Source organism: Ahaetulla prasina, chromosome 1, assembly GCF_028640845.1.
Source record: "Ahaetulla prasina isolate Xishuangbanna chromosome 1, ASM2864084v1, whole genome shotgun sequence".
NCBI lineage: Eukaryota > Metazoa > Chordata > Lepidosauria > Squamata > Colubridae > Ahaetulla > Ahaetulla prasina.
The window spans coordinates 250,718,684-250,733,657 of record NC_080539.1 but is presented as its reverse complement, the minus strand read 5'-3'; the positions used below and the strand labels follow the sequence as shown (position 1 = coordinate 250,733,657).

At 43.7% G+C, this 14,974-nt stretch overlaps 1 protein-coding gene across 1 annotated transcript in view; it reads right to left on the bottom strand.

The window, feature by feature from the left end:
• CNTNAP5 (contactin associated protein family member 5) overlaps nucleotides 1–14,974 on the bottom strand; it is a 472,018-nt gene that overhangs the window by 188,880 nt on the left and 268,164 nt on the right. The window contains exon 9 of the mRNA XM_058195711.1: nucleotides 13,672–13,821. Within this exon, the coding sequence (XP_058051694.1) occupies nucleotides 13,672–13,821 (150 nt within the window). The remainder of the gene's footprint in view (nucleotides 1–13,671; nucleotides 13,822–14,974) is intronic.

The following is a 14,974-nucleotide window of genomic DNA, read 5'->3' as shown; positions in this document are numbered from 1 at the left end:
TTCACCCTTCGACCCAAATATATGATCTACTGTGACTGTACATTTTTAGGATCTTATGCAGAGAAATAGGTTTAGGTATTTTCTGATTATAAAATATTCTTTACCTTATTAAGAGAGCTTCTTAAGGAGCGCTTGGGTCTATTTTATTTATTTTTATTTTATATTTCATTCTGCCTTTCTTAATTTTTTTATAAGCAACTCCAGGTGGGAAACATACATAATACTCCTTCCTCCTCCTATTTTCCCCACAACAACCCTGTGAGGTGACTTGGGCTGAGAGAGAATCCTGAACATTGATCTTAAGACCCCGTTTGTTTACTAAAGTTATCAAAAATCCCCATTAAAATACTCTCTCGCTCATTTTACTTTTGCAATTATAGAAGCAGCATAAGCACAACAATTATCACACTATAATTAGTTTTACTTTATAATGAGAATAGATGTGCTGATTATTAACAAAAATAAAACTCGATTAATAGACATGAAAAGATTCAATTTACTGCTGGGCACTATTATAAAGGATGGAAGAAAACCAGTTTTTAAAGTCTGATGGAGTTTCTGCTATTGGAGGAGCTGTTTGGTACTCATGCCAGGAACTTTTGGAGATCATGGCAGCTTATTGCTTTCTTTCTTTTTTTCTTGTCCCCTGATCATCTCCTTTATCTTATTTCATTTATTTGTCCTTTATCTCTCCAGTCGTTCCTTTGTCAGTTTCTTTCTGGAGTACATAATCCACTCCAACCTAGCGCCTTCTACAGCAAAAATACCAAATATGAATCCACAGTAATAAAATATAATAAAAACCAAATATCAACATAAATTTGTGAGACGTGCCAAAGAAAAACATAACAAGGAAATAGAAAAGGCTAAGAGGTTAAAACCACAGGTTGGGAAATAAGGAGTGACATAAGTAAGCTAATAAATGGAAGAGGAAAAAAAAACACTTGTCAGTGAAGACAACAGCAACAGAAGAATGATAATAACAACCACATCTGGCTGATTGTATAATGAACCATAATAATAATAATTCACCTTAGAGCATGGATGAGGTAAAGACAAGTTACAATGCAATAGCCTTTACTGAGAATATATTAAAATGCCAAGTTATACCTTATCTTACAATTAGTGACTAGTTTAGCTGAATGCTTATCTGCTAGTCTACTGTAGGAGTAGTATACTCTCAAAACCATCTATTTTTGATATAACCTAAAGTTTCCGCAAAGTCTTGGAGACATAGTATATGACTTGGTGAGCTCAATTAAGTGGTCACAGACCAAGCAGAACCCCTACTCCCAAGATGCTCAGCTAGTAACCTCTTAAAATTATTCCAGAGCAACAATAAAGTAACAATTATTACAATTACTAGCAACAAAAGTAAAAAATAACAAAAAAAGCTTCTTCCAACATGTTTAAAACAAGAAAAAAGTCAAGGAAACAATTGGCCCATTGCTGGGAGAAAGTGGCAAGAAGGTGACAAGCAACAGGGAGAAAGCAGATCTATTTAACTCATTTTTTGCATCTGTCTTTACACAAAAGGAAAAAACAATCCAACCTATCAAAAACAGCACCACAGAAAACAGATTAGGAACACAAGTTAAAATAGGGAAGAAAATGGTAAGTGAACACTGTCTACCCTAGACGAGTTCAAATCACCAGGACCAGATGGATTACACCCCAGGGTTCTGAAGGAACTGGCAGACAAGATCTCAGAACCACTGAACTATATCTTTCAAAGATCCTGGAGCACAGGGGAACTGCCAGAGGACTGAAAAAGAGCTGATGTAGTTCCCATCTTCAAAAAGGAAAAAACAATCCAACCTATCAAAAACAGCACCACAAAACCAGATCCAGGAAACTACAGACCTATCAGCCTGACCTCAATACCAGGGAAGATTCTGGAAAAGATAATCAAGCAACGAATCATTGAACACCTAGAAGCAGACAAAGTAATAATCAAAAGCCAACATGGGTTTGTCAAAAACAGATCATGCCAGACTAATCTCATTGCATTCTTTGACAAAATACAAAATTAGTGGACCAGAGGAATGCTGTCGATATAATTTACTTGGACTTCAGTAAAGCATTTGATAAAGTAGACCATAACCTACTATTAGATAAAGTAGAAAAATGTGGGTTAGAGACATTTATACCACCAGATGAATTCGTAAATGGCTGACCAACCGCACTCAACATGTAGTCCTCAATGGAACTACAACCACATGGAGGGAAGTATGCAGTGGAGTACCCCAAGGCTGTTTTAGGCCCAGTACTCTTCAACATCTTCATCAATGACTTGGACAAGGGGATAGATGGGGAATTCATCAAATTTGCAGATGACACCAAGCTGGCAGGAATAGCTAGCACTCCAGAAGATAGGCTCAAGTTACAGAAGGATCTTGACAGATTTGAATATTGGGCGCTAGCTAACAAAATGAAATTCAACAGTAAAAAAAGTAAGGTTCTACATTTAGGCAAAAAATCCAAAATGGACAGGTACCGTATATGTGGTACCTTGCTCAATAGTAGTAACTGTGAGACGGATCTTGGAGTCCTAGTGGACAACCATTTAGATATGAGCCAGCAGTGTGCAGCAGCTGCCAAAAAAGCCAACACAGTTCTAGGCTGCATAAACAGAGGGATAGAATCAAGATCACATGGAGTGTTAATACCACTTTATAATGTCTTGGTAAGGCCACACTTGGAATACTGCATTCAGTTTTGGTCGCCACAATGTAAAAAAGATATTGAGACTCTAGAAAGAGTGCAGAGAAGAGCAACAAAGATAATTAGGGGACTGGAGACTAAAACATATGAAGAACAGTTGCAGGAACTGGGTATGTCTAGTTTAATGAAAAGAAGGACTAGGGGAGACATGATAGCAGTGTTCCAATATCTCAGGGGCTGCCACAAAGAAGAGGCAGTCAAGCTATTCTCCAAAGCACCTGAAGGCAGGACAAGAAGCAATGGGTGGAAACTAATCAAGGAGAGAAGCAACCTAGAACTAAGGGGAAATTTCCTGACAGTTAGAACAATTAATAAGTGGAACAACTTGCCTGCAGAAGTTGTGAATGCTCCAACACTGGAAATTTTTAAGAAAATGTTGGATAGCCATTTGTCTGAAATGGTGTAGGGTTTCCTGCCTGGGCAGAGGATTGGACTAGAAGACCTCCAAGGTCCCTTCCAACTCTGTTATTATTATGTTAATTCTAGTGTCAACTTCATGACAAGTTCGGCTTTAGAAATCCGGGGCCAACTTTTTTTTTTTTTTTTACCAAGATGGTGTTTGAATTACGCTGAGCTTTATGACAGCTTGTTGAAGCTATATCAGCATCTGGACTAAACCTATCATTATGCTTAGAAAGAGAGGGGGGGTGGAGAGAGAGATGCATAGAGGGAAAATGAAAATGTCATCCAATAGCATTGTGCACCCTGGATATAATCAGAGAGCATAGAGTAAACTCTTTGAAATATCAGCAGTGCAAAGATCAGACTGAAATGAATTCTATAATACTACTGTACCCTGAGAAGAGGTTCTATAAGAAATAACTTCACATATATAAGCAATCCTCTGAGCAAACAGTGTTAAACAGTGCCAAACTTTTTTCTATCCTTTTTAGTATAGTACCAAAAATGAGGTTAAAAGAAACCTGGTAGAATGATTTTTACAAAAAACAAAAATACCAACAAAAATGCACTCAGGGCTTGCCAATGCTGTGATCAATGTTACATGCTTATTGAGAAATTGAAGTAATCTGTTTTCAAAGCCATAATTCCAAACCTTAAAGATTCCACAGAAAGCCACAGCTGGTTATTGCATTTGAGAATGGAAGATGGTTTTGAATCTGCAAAAATATTTTACGGGCCTAAATGTAGCCAAATGCAAAATGCTTGTGAATCATATACATTATGACATCACTATCACCACCTTTCCTGATTATAATCATAGGAACTTTCATATGAGCCAGCAGTCTGCTGCAGCTGCCAAAAAAGCCAACACAATTCTGGGCTGAATAAACAGAGGGATAGAATCATGATTGCATGAAGTGTTAATACTACTTTATAATGCCTTGGTAAGGCCACACTTGGAATACTGCATCCAGTTTTGGTCGCCATGATGTAAAAAAGATGTTGAGACTCTAGAAAGAGTGCAGAGAAGAGCAACAAAGATTATTAGGGGACTGGAGGCTGAAACATATAAAGAACAGTTGCTGGAATTGGGTATGTCAAGTTTGATGAAAAGAAGGACTAGGGGTGACAGGATAGTAGTGTTCCAATATCTCAGGGGCCGCCACAAAAAAGAGGGAATCAAGCTATTCTCCAAAGCAGTAGTCACCAACTGGTGGTCCATGGACCATTGATGGTCTACAAGAAAATTTTGGTGGTCCGCAGAAAAATTATTTGCATTTTTTATATTGCACTAAATCAGAGGTCCTCAAATGATGGCCCCTGGGCTGGATACGTGCAATGAACATTCTATTGCTGCAGAGAGTCTCCCCCTTTGGGGTCTTTTTGTGTAGGTCGGAGGAGGGGCAGAAATTCTGACTTGGGGTCTGCTTCAGCCTTCTGGTGCGGAGCTTTGGATAAAGGCTGAAGGGAAACGCTCCTGGGTGGTGAAGAACTGGAGGGCCTTATTCCAGTGGGACTGTATCATGGCTTGGAATTGGCTGACCATCTCAGCCTGCTGAGCCTCCAGGTGCTGGTACCTGGCCTTGCACTCCTGCAGGTCTTCCCTCTGTTTGGAAACCCTATGCTCGTAGTCCTCAGTGAGGTGCTTGTGCTGAGCCTCCTTCTCAGTCAGATCCAGTTTGAACTGAGCCAGCTGTTTTGCCAACTCTTTCTCATGGTGGCTGCTTAACTCCAACAACTGCTTCCTGTTGGGGCCCTAAGGAGCCTGGGTGGGCAGACGAAGAGTGGCTGGGAGGGGAGGGGTGAGTAGAGACCAGTAAGGTGCCCTTCGATGACAGTGACATTGAGTTGGCCATGCCCACCCAGTCACTTGAGCACCTAGCCGCACCCACCCAGTCGGTCATTAGGCAGATCATATTAGTGGTCCAAGGGATTTAAAATTATGAATTTAGTGGACCCTGAGGTCTGAAAGGTTGGTGACCCCTGCACCAAAGCACCTGAGGGCAGAACAAGAAGCAATGGATGTAAACTAATCAAGGAGAGGAGCAACCTAGAACTAAGGAGAAAAAATTCCTGACAATTAGAACAATTAATCAGTGGAACAACTTGCCTCCAGAAGTTGTGAATGCTCCAACACTGGACGTTTTAAGAAGATATTGAATAACCATTTGTCCAAAATGTTATAGGGTTTTCTGTCTAAGCAGGGGGTTAGAAGACCTCCAAGGTCCCTTCCAACTCTGTTATTCTATTCTATATAAACCTAAAACACAGAGACATTTTAAAGTGGAAACCAAGTTGTCTTTTATTACTACAAAGCAAACTTGTATCTCTAGTTGAAATATTAGCAAAGAATCCCTAATCAATATCAATATGGCAACGGGGGAGGGGGAAGAGAGAGGGGTGGCTACTCACTCGTCTCCAAAATTTGCTCAAAAATTTAAGAGGAAAGTAAATGGAATTTTGCCTCCTATATCTTCCAGTGCTGGGGTGACTGGAGATAGGAGGTTTAAGTCATTTCTAAGTCATGGCTTCCCATGACTTAGTGAGTGATTTTTGGCTAGTCAGTCTCTTTTGGTTACAAACTACCTGTCAGGCTGCTGTTCTGGGAATAAAATTAGGGCAAAGTCTGATGGAAATTATCTTATTTTCCAAAATATAAATTAATCCAGTAAATGGAAGCCCTACTAAAAAGATTGTAGCATACCTCATGGTGTTTGGGGATCAGACATTTACTTCCAAAGAAGTAACTATTTACAATCTGCTCTGATAGAGGATTATATCAGTGTATAAATCTCACACAAATATTGTTAGAGAACAAACAATGTACCAAAATGTATAGTTCCCTATAAAGTATCCTTTTTCAAGTCAATACTCAATAGAATGCTTTGTCTGTTATTTTGCCACTTACTCCTGCTCCTCTGAATGGATATATGAATTTAAGTAACCCAAAACTGGTCCTTTGGCATAAGTAAAATCTACTGATTTTTTTAAAAAAACAGTATCTAAAAGCCAATGATAATGAACAGAGTTGCTGAAGAAATATATGAAAAATAATAAATATGTCTATTGTAGCATCAGTTATTGTAATGTCAGTTCCAAAATTTTGGAACAAAATTTGAAGCCTAAGTACCATTCTCATGCTTCCAACCTAGAAACATTAGACAAAAACTCATTTGTGATGTGGATCTGGGAGCCTTAATATATTAGTCCAAACGTGAAAGAAAAGTTAAAAGCTAAAAAAAAAAGTTTCTTGAACCATGACATATTTCATTTCATTTCATTTATTTAATTTTTATACCGCCCTTCTCCCGAAGGACTCAGGGCGGTGTACAGGCAAATAAAAGCAGACAAGACAGTATTATATAAAATGCAAGATTAAAAAACTTATTATAATTTGCCTAAAAAATTTAAAAATATAGATACTAAAACCCCATTTAAAATTCATAATAAAAACTATAAAATCCATAAAATTTAAGCCAGCCCCGCGCGAATAAAAAGGTGTGTCTTCAGTTCGCGGCGAAAGGTCCGAAGGTCAGGTATTTGGCGCAGACCCGGGGGAAGTTCGTTCCAGAGTGTGGGAGCCCCCACAGAGAAGGACCTTCCCCTGGGGGCCGCCAGCCGGCACTGCTTGGCGGACGGCACCCTGAGAAGTCCCTCTCTGTGAGAGCGTACGGGTCGGTGGGAGGCATATGGTAACAGCAGACGGTCCCGTAAGTACCCAGGCCCTAAGCCATGGAGCGCTTTAAAGGTCATAACCAAAACCTTAAAGTGCACCCGAAAAGCCACAGGTAGCCAGTGCAGTCTGCGAGGAGAGGTGTTACATGGGAGGTACGCGACACTCCTCTATCACCCGCAGCTGCATTCTGGACTAACTGAAGCCTTCGAGTGCACTTCAAAGGGAGCCCCATGTAGAGAGCATTACAATAATCCAAGCGAGAGGTAACGAGTGCGTGAGTGACTGTGCACAAGGCATCCCGATCAAGGAAGGGGCGCAACTGCCGAACCAGGCGGACCTGGTGGAAGGCCCCCCTGGAGACGGCCGTCAAATGATCTTCAAACGACAGCCGCTCATCCAGGAGGACACCTAAGTTGCGCACCCTATCCTTTGGGGCCAATAACTCGCCTCCAACAGTCAGCTGCAGCTGCAGCTGACTGAATCGAGATGCCGGCATCCACAGCCACTCCGTCTTGGAGGGATTGAGCTTGAGCCTGTTTCTCCCCATCCAGACCCGTACGGCTTCCAAACACCGGGACAGCACTTCAACAACTTCATTGGGGTGACCTGGGGTGGAGAAGTACAGCTGAGTGTCATCAGCGTACTGATGGTACTTCACCCCAAAGCCACTGATGATCTCACCCAACGGCTTCATGTAGATGTTGAACAGAAGGGGCGAGAGAATCGACCCCTGCGGCACCCCACAAGTGAGGGCCCTCGCGGTCGACCTCTGCCCCCCTGTCAACACCGTCTGCGACCGGTCGGAGAGATAGGAGGAGAACCACCGATAAACGGTGCCTCCCACTCCCAATCCCCCCAACCGGCGCAGCAAGATACCATGGTCGATGGTATCAAAAGCCGCTGAGAGGTCTAATAGGACCAGGGCAGAGGAATAACCCCAATGCGACCAAAGCTGTCTCCGTGCTGTAACCGGGTCGGAAGCCGGACTGGAACGGGTCTAGATAGACGGATTCTTCCAGGTATTGGGGTAGCTGACGCGCCACAGCACTCTCTACAACCTTCGCAACAAAGCGAAGGTTGGAGACTGGCCGATAATTTCCCAAAATAGCCGGGTCCAAAGAGGGCTTCTTAAGGAGGGGTCTCACCACCGCCTCTTTCAAGACGGCAGGGAAAACCCCTTCCAACAAAGAAGCATTTGTAATCCTCTGGAGCCAGCCTCGTGTCACCTCCTGAGTGGCCAGCACCAGCCAGGAGGGACACGGATCCAGTAAACATGTGGTGGCGTGAGCCTCCCAACAACCTGTCCACGTCCTCGGGAGCCACAGGGTCAAATTCATCCCAAACAGACTCAACAAGGCGTGCCTCCTCTCCCTCGCTTGGATCATCCCAATTTCGGTCCAGACCATCCCGGAGCTGAGCGATTTTGTCGTATAGATAACCACTAAACTCCTCGGCACGCCCCTGTAAAGGGTCATCCCGCACCTCCTGATGAAGGAGGGAGCGGGTCACCCGAAACAGGGCGGCCGGGCGGTTATCTGCCGACGCAATGAGGGTGGGGGCGTAGGAACGCCTCGCCTCCCTCATTGCCACTAGGTAGGTCCTAGAATAGGACCTAACTAGTGTCCGATCAGCTTCAGAACGACTGGACCTCCAAGTACTCTCTAGGCGTCTTCTCCGGCGTTTCATCTCCCTCAGCCCCTCGGAGAACCAAGGGGCCGGACGAGATCTGCGCCGGGTCAGAGGCCGCAAAGGCACGACACGGTCCAAGGCCCCAGCCGCGGCCTGTTCCCAGGCCGCAACTAGTTCCTCAGTCGTGCCGTGGGCCAGATCCTCAGGGAATGGCCCAAGCTCCGTCAGGAACCTCTCAGGGTCCATCAGGCGCCTGGGACGGAACCAACGTGTAGGTTCCGTCTCCCTGCGATGGTGGGTGGCGGTTCGGAAGTCTAGGCGAAGGAGAAAATGATCGGACCATGACATTGGTTCTGTTACTAAATCGTCTAGTATCAGATCATTTAACCACTGACCAGAGATATAAATCAGATCCAGCGTGCCTCCCCCCATGTGCGTAGGGCCATCATTTACTCGAATCAGGTCCAAGGCCGTCATGGAAGCCTGGAACTCCCGAGCTGCAGTCGATGATAAGCCAGCTGATGGCAGTTGAAATCCCCATGACTATAAGTCTGGGGGTCTCAACTGCCACAGTGGCAAATAACTCCAGCAGCTCGGGCAGGGCTGTGGTCACGCAGCAAGGAGCCAGGTACGTGATCAGCAAGCCCAACTGATTCCTATGGCCCCACCTCACATAGAGGATTCACAGCGGGCAATCTGAGGAACAGTGGCCTCCCTCGGCTCTAGATCTTCCTTAATGACAACCGCCACCCCTCCACCCCTACCCTGGGCCCTCGGCTGATGGAATGCTCGGAAACCTGGGGGGCACAGTTCAACGAGGGGAACCCCCCCTCTGGCCCCAACCAGGTCTCCGTAATGCCCATAAGGTCCGCGGACTCCCCCTGAATAAGATCGCAAATCAAGGGGGCTTTATTTACCACGGACCGGGCATTACATAACATCAACCGAAGATCCAGGCTCTGAGGATCACGGCCGCCCGAGGAACGGGTAGGGATTAAGGGGCCGGAGCACGTGATCGCTTTCAGACATCGAGCACGTGCTTCCCACAATCGATACGCCCCCCCCTCCGCCATATTTGCCTCTCCCACTTACCGTACAGATTGAACCACCCTCTAGTCCTGGAACAAAACCCCCCCTGCCTTCAGACCAGATGTAGTAGTGCCGCGAACAGGCGCTGGGGCTGGATCCCTCCCCGACGGGTTCTCCCCCCCACCCGTCTTATCCCTCCCCCCCCTTTAAAAAACCCTTGTTTAAAAATCTATTTAAAAAACCCCATACATTCTTCTTAGCAGCATGCCACCTCTCTGGGTCCCAAAACCCTTCGTTGAGGTAGGCCCTCGATAACTTGGAGGGCCATTCCTGCGAGGCGGGGGAACCTCGCAGTCGAAGGAGGTCAATAGGCGAGTATCTCATGGAGAAGAAGTAATAAATGGCAGAAAAGGGGTCCATCCCTAATCGGTATAGGCATCACAAACCTTCAGATGACCCGATCAAGACATGCTGTAAGATGTTAAAAATTTAGGAAGTTCACTCTCGCCAAGCTGTTAATGGCGATAGAAAATTCAATCTATAAAGCAGTCTGATGAATAGAAGGCAATGGAAATGAAAAATAAGTTTATAGTGCTACAGAGTGCCACTTGAAGACTCTTCACTGTTCTGCTGCAGCACACTAAAGACCATTAGCAGCTGGATGTAAGTTTCTTTCTTTGTGAAAAATAGTCACTGTGAAATATGTAAGTTGTGTTGCTCAGAATGGATGTAAGAGATCAGAATGGATGCAAGTGGCAAATAGGAAAGAGGAGTTAACCACTGCTTGTGTCATTGGTCCTATAGGGGGTAGAGGGAATGACCTCTACCCACCGACTATAGGGGCAGGAAAACCTGCTACAAAGACAACGGTCAAATGAAAACAACCTGAGTCCAAAGATGTACAGTAATTTGAGAAAGGGTTTCAGCTTGACCCCCTTTAGTTCTCACAAAAATAAAGAGAGGGAAGAAGCACAAATGTGATCTACAAGATTCTGTTATGTAAACTTGTGATATAACTAATATTAGCCTGCTTGGCTTTGGTTTCCTATTCTGGTGTACCTAGAAGGCTGACACCTCCCAGCTCAGACCTCCATAACTGATATATGTATATCTTAATGCATGCAAACCCTGATGTATGTATCTTAACACATGCAAAATCTTTGATTCTCAAGTGGACAAACTTTGTGGCTGCCAGTCAATAAAGATAACACATCATTGAATGGTACTTGCTTTTAAAAGCACAAGGTAGGTTCATAAAGTCTTTTAGGGGAAAAGGATGATTCGGAAATACCAGTGAAAACCTTATCAGAATCCTTTTGAAGTAGGAAGACTTAGAGAAGAAGTTATTTCTTATTGATGTTTTTAAATCTATAAGGCCAAAGGGTCTTGCAAAGACTGTCCCCATAAAGCTCTTGAAATGAAATTGGCTAAGAGGAAAACAACCTCATTTTTTCTCAGCCAACAAAAAATACTGGCCAGAAAGGAATGTTCTTGGCTGAGAAAAAGTGAGGTTGTGGTGCTCATGCACTTCATCTATTTCTAGAGATATAGTGATGGGCAAGTATGTTGATCCCTTCCCTTCCCCCACCCCTCTTTCACACACACATGCACAAACACACACACCAGCCTATTTTTCTTCTATATTTGTTCAGTTTTATGGCCTTATCACCTTTATTTCTTCAGATCAGAAGAACTTTCTTGTGCTGACTGGTAGGCATTTGGTGCACATTTCCCCAGGCATGCGTTTTGCTTTGTAATTTTGTCTAAAGTAAGTTTTTGTAAACAATTTCCCTAACACAATGAATTTTGCACATTAGCTTCAAGAATGCATAAGTTTTCCCTAAGGTTTCCCCTTTTTTTAAAAAAAAAAATAGCAACCACATTTTAAGCAAAATTTGAGTTGTAATTATGTTTGACAGCACACAATGATACATGATAGCTAAGTATGAGCTTGAAAATACAAAATTAGATATACTTTCATTCAAACATTAACAGAATGTCTCTGTCATTAAAAAATGGACGAAACTTGGTGATCTGCAGGAGAGATGGATTCACAGAGTTCATTTTAACTATTCCAGTTTTATAGAAAGCTAACACATTTTCATAGGGGGAGGGGTGTTTGACATATTTTGGATTCTCTTTATATTGCTGCTGTTTTTAACAGTTGAAGCCCCCACCCCCAACATTTATAAGTGATAACCAGTCCTACATGAAATAGGATCGGCATACTTAAAGGATTTCCTCTCTCCTATAGTCTTTACCAGGGGTGAAATCTAAAAGTTTTCCCTACCGGTTCTGTGGGCATGGCTTAATTGGTGGGTATGGTTTGGTGGTCAGGTGACTGGGAGGGTGTGGCCAACAACAATAAATAATAAAAATAATAAAGTACACAAAAGAATAAGAGGTACCAAAAGACAACTTTCACACTTTACACAGACACATACCACAACACAACACAACACAACTGACTCACACACAATGTAAAAGCAGTTGAACTTCACCCAAAATGGCCCCTGCAACAAGTAGGAACCTCACACAGCCACAAAAAGCCCAAAAACCAACTTGCACACTTTATACACACACAACACAACTGACTCACTCACACAAACAGATACAAAATGCCACATACAGCTTTGTGAGATTTTGTGTGTTTCTGTAGTTAGAGTGAAACACTACAGAAACACACCAAATCTCACAAAGCTGCACAAATATTTTATTATTTTACTTTATTTTATGTATATTTTTAGATAAAAGCAGCTAAATTTAAAACTTCCTTAACTTTAAATTGCTATGTCTAAAAAAGACCCATGACCAGGGGTGAAATCCAGAAGGTACTGCAGGTTCTGAAGAACCAGTAGTGGAAATTTTGAGCAGTTCAGAGAACCGGCAAATACCCTGGCTAGCCGCAGAGTAGGGTGGGAATGGAGATTTTGCAATATCCTTCCCCCAGGAGTGGGGTGGGAACCAAGCCACACCACCAAGCCACACCCATAGAACTGGTAGTAAAAAAAATTGGATTTCACCACTGCCCATGACCTTCTAGAGATAACATTTCTGGAGGAGTTGATCCTAGCTGAATTGGAGCCCAGACTCCACTCCAGCTGAGGCAGATCCAGCAAGGCCCTGGATTCCTGCCTGCACCCACTGAAACTTCTCTGACTCTGAGGTTCATCCATCTAGCCCCAAACCGAAGCAGGCCTTAAGGATCTGAAGGCAGAGGACTGACCTACCACAGACCAGAGAGGTCAGCCAAGAAATAGACTCTGAGGAATAACATGCATTGGAAGGAGGCTTAGCATAGGTGATTTATTGATATTACTCCCCTTGAGAAAAAACTGAGAACAACCTTTCAAACCTCAGTTCTGTTGTGTTTACCTTATCATGCTGTTGTGCCAGGGACTCTTGATTCCACTTCACTGTGTTTCTCATCTTTTCCCTTGGATTTGTTGTTTGTTTATTGGATTCCTGGTCTCCAAGCCTTTACTGCATTACATTTATCATCTTTATAGGTAAAAAAGGACTCTTTGCTTCTAAAAAGTTCTGACTGAGTCTGTATACCTCTGGAGTGTGGCAGGCAGCCAGTTTACTATCTTATTGGCTGGCAACCATCAGTACGAACACACACACATACATGGAGATGGGGCAGGGGTGAAATCTACTTACCGTCCTTACCAGTTTGGAAGTGCACACGCTGCGCACGCAAACCTTCTGCACATGCACAAAACCTTCTGCGCATGCACAGAAGGCAAAAAACACATTACTTCCTGATTAAAACCAGGAAGTAATGACACCCAGGCGAGTGGGCGAAGCTTTGCTCCACCATCACTACCAGATCAGGAGATCCAGTCAGAACTGGGAGCATTTCACCCCTGAGATGGGGCCTCTCCTTTTAGTGGTGGGTGCATGGGGTTATTCCACCTATGTTTTGGTGGCTTCCCACGATAAGCTGATTATATGTTAGGCTTTGTTTTGTATTTCATAAAAAAAAATACTCTGTTTTTAACCTGTGAAGCCACTCAAAGTTTAACAGTGTAGAAATAAGATAGACAGACAGGTAGTAAGATAAATATTTTTTTTCCCTTAACCTTTCAGGAAGCAATATAATTTCTTATTAACAAAAATAATCTTAAAACATGATAGTTTTTTTTTTTTAAAAAACCAAAGAAAGTAAATGTAATAGTGTATTGCAATTACAGGGGAAGCCAGCTTACCTCCAAAATAATAGCTATGCCCTGAATAAATCTGTGAAACGGTGGTAGCATGAACAGCCGATGCTACATCATTATCAAGAGTTAAGGTGATGCGATGTCTTCTGGCATTGATGTTAACCGAGTGCCACAGGCCATCATATAGATTGTTGCCTAAGAAACAGAGAAGTATAAATAAACCTGATCAACCATTCACATCAGGACCAGAAGGAAGAGACAATGTCTGTGAATCATCCTGATCCTTCCAGAAAGCAGCAAAACCATTCAGTGGGCAATAACCAATAGTGGAATGTTTGGCATAAACACAGCAGGGCCTGAAGACCTCAGGCATTCATGAAGTTGCTATATATGGTAACTTGCCTAATCATCCCACTGATTGATTGATTTAGTCAAATACATATTAAGGAATATATATAAGTCTAAGCATGAATTGAATACATAAAATGAACACAATTAAAGGGAACATTTTTTTTTTTTTTGTTTACATTCTGGATGGGGAGAAACAGGCTCAAGCTCAATCCCTCCAAGACAGAGTGGCTGTGGATGCCGGCATCCCGGTACAGTCAGCTAAATCCGCAGCTAACCATCGGTGGCGAGTCATTGGCCCCGATGGAGAGGGTGCGCAACAGCGTCCTCCGGGATGACCGGCTGTCTCTAGAAGATCACTTGACGGCCGTCTCCAGGAGAGCGTTCTACCAGGTTCGCCTGGTGCGCCAGTTGCGCCCCTTTCTGGACCGGGAGGCCCTATGCACGGTCACTCACGCTCTCGTGACGTCTCGCCTGGATTACTGCAACGCTCTCTACATGGGGCTTCCCTTGAAGGGCATCCGGAGGCTACAGTTAGTCCAGAATGCGGCTGCGGGTGATAGATGGAGCCCTCGTGGCTCCCGATAACACCCATCCTGCGCAGGCTGCACTGGCTACCTGTGGCCTTCGGGTGCGCTTCAAGGTTTTGGTGACCACCTTTAAAGCGCTCCATGGCATAGGGCCGGGTTATCTATGGGACCGCCTACTGCGACCAGATACCTCTCACCGACCCGTGCGCTCTCACAGGGAGGGACTCCTCAGGGTGCCGTCAGCTAGGCAGTGTCGTCTGGCGGCCCAGGAAGGGCCTTCTCTGTGGGGCTCCGCCTCTGGAACGAACTCCCCAGGACTCCGTCAACTTCCAGATCTTCGAACCTTCCGTCGCGAGCTCAAGACTCATTTATTCATCTGTGCAGGACTGGCTTAGATTTTTAAATTTAGAGGGGTTTTAAATTGATTTTAATATTTATATTTCTATTTTTAATAATTGGTATTATTAATT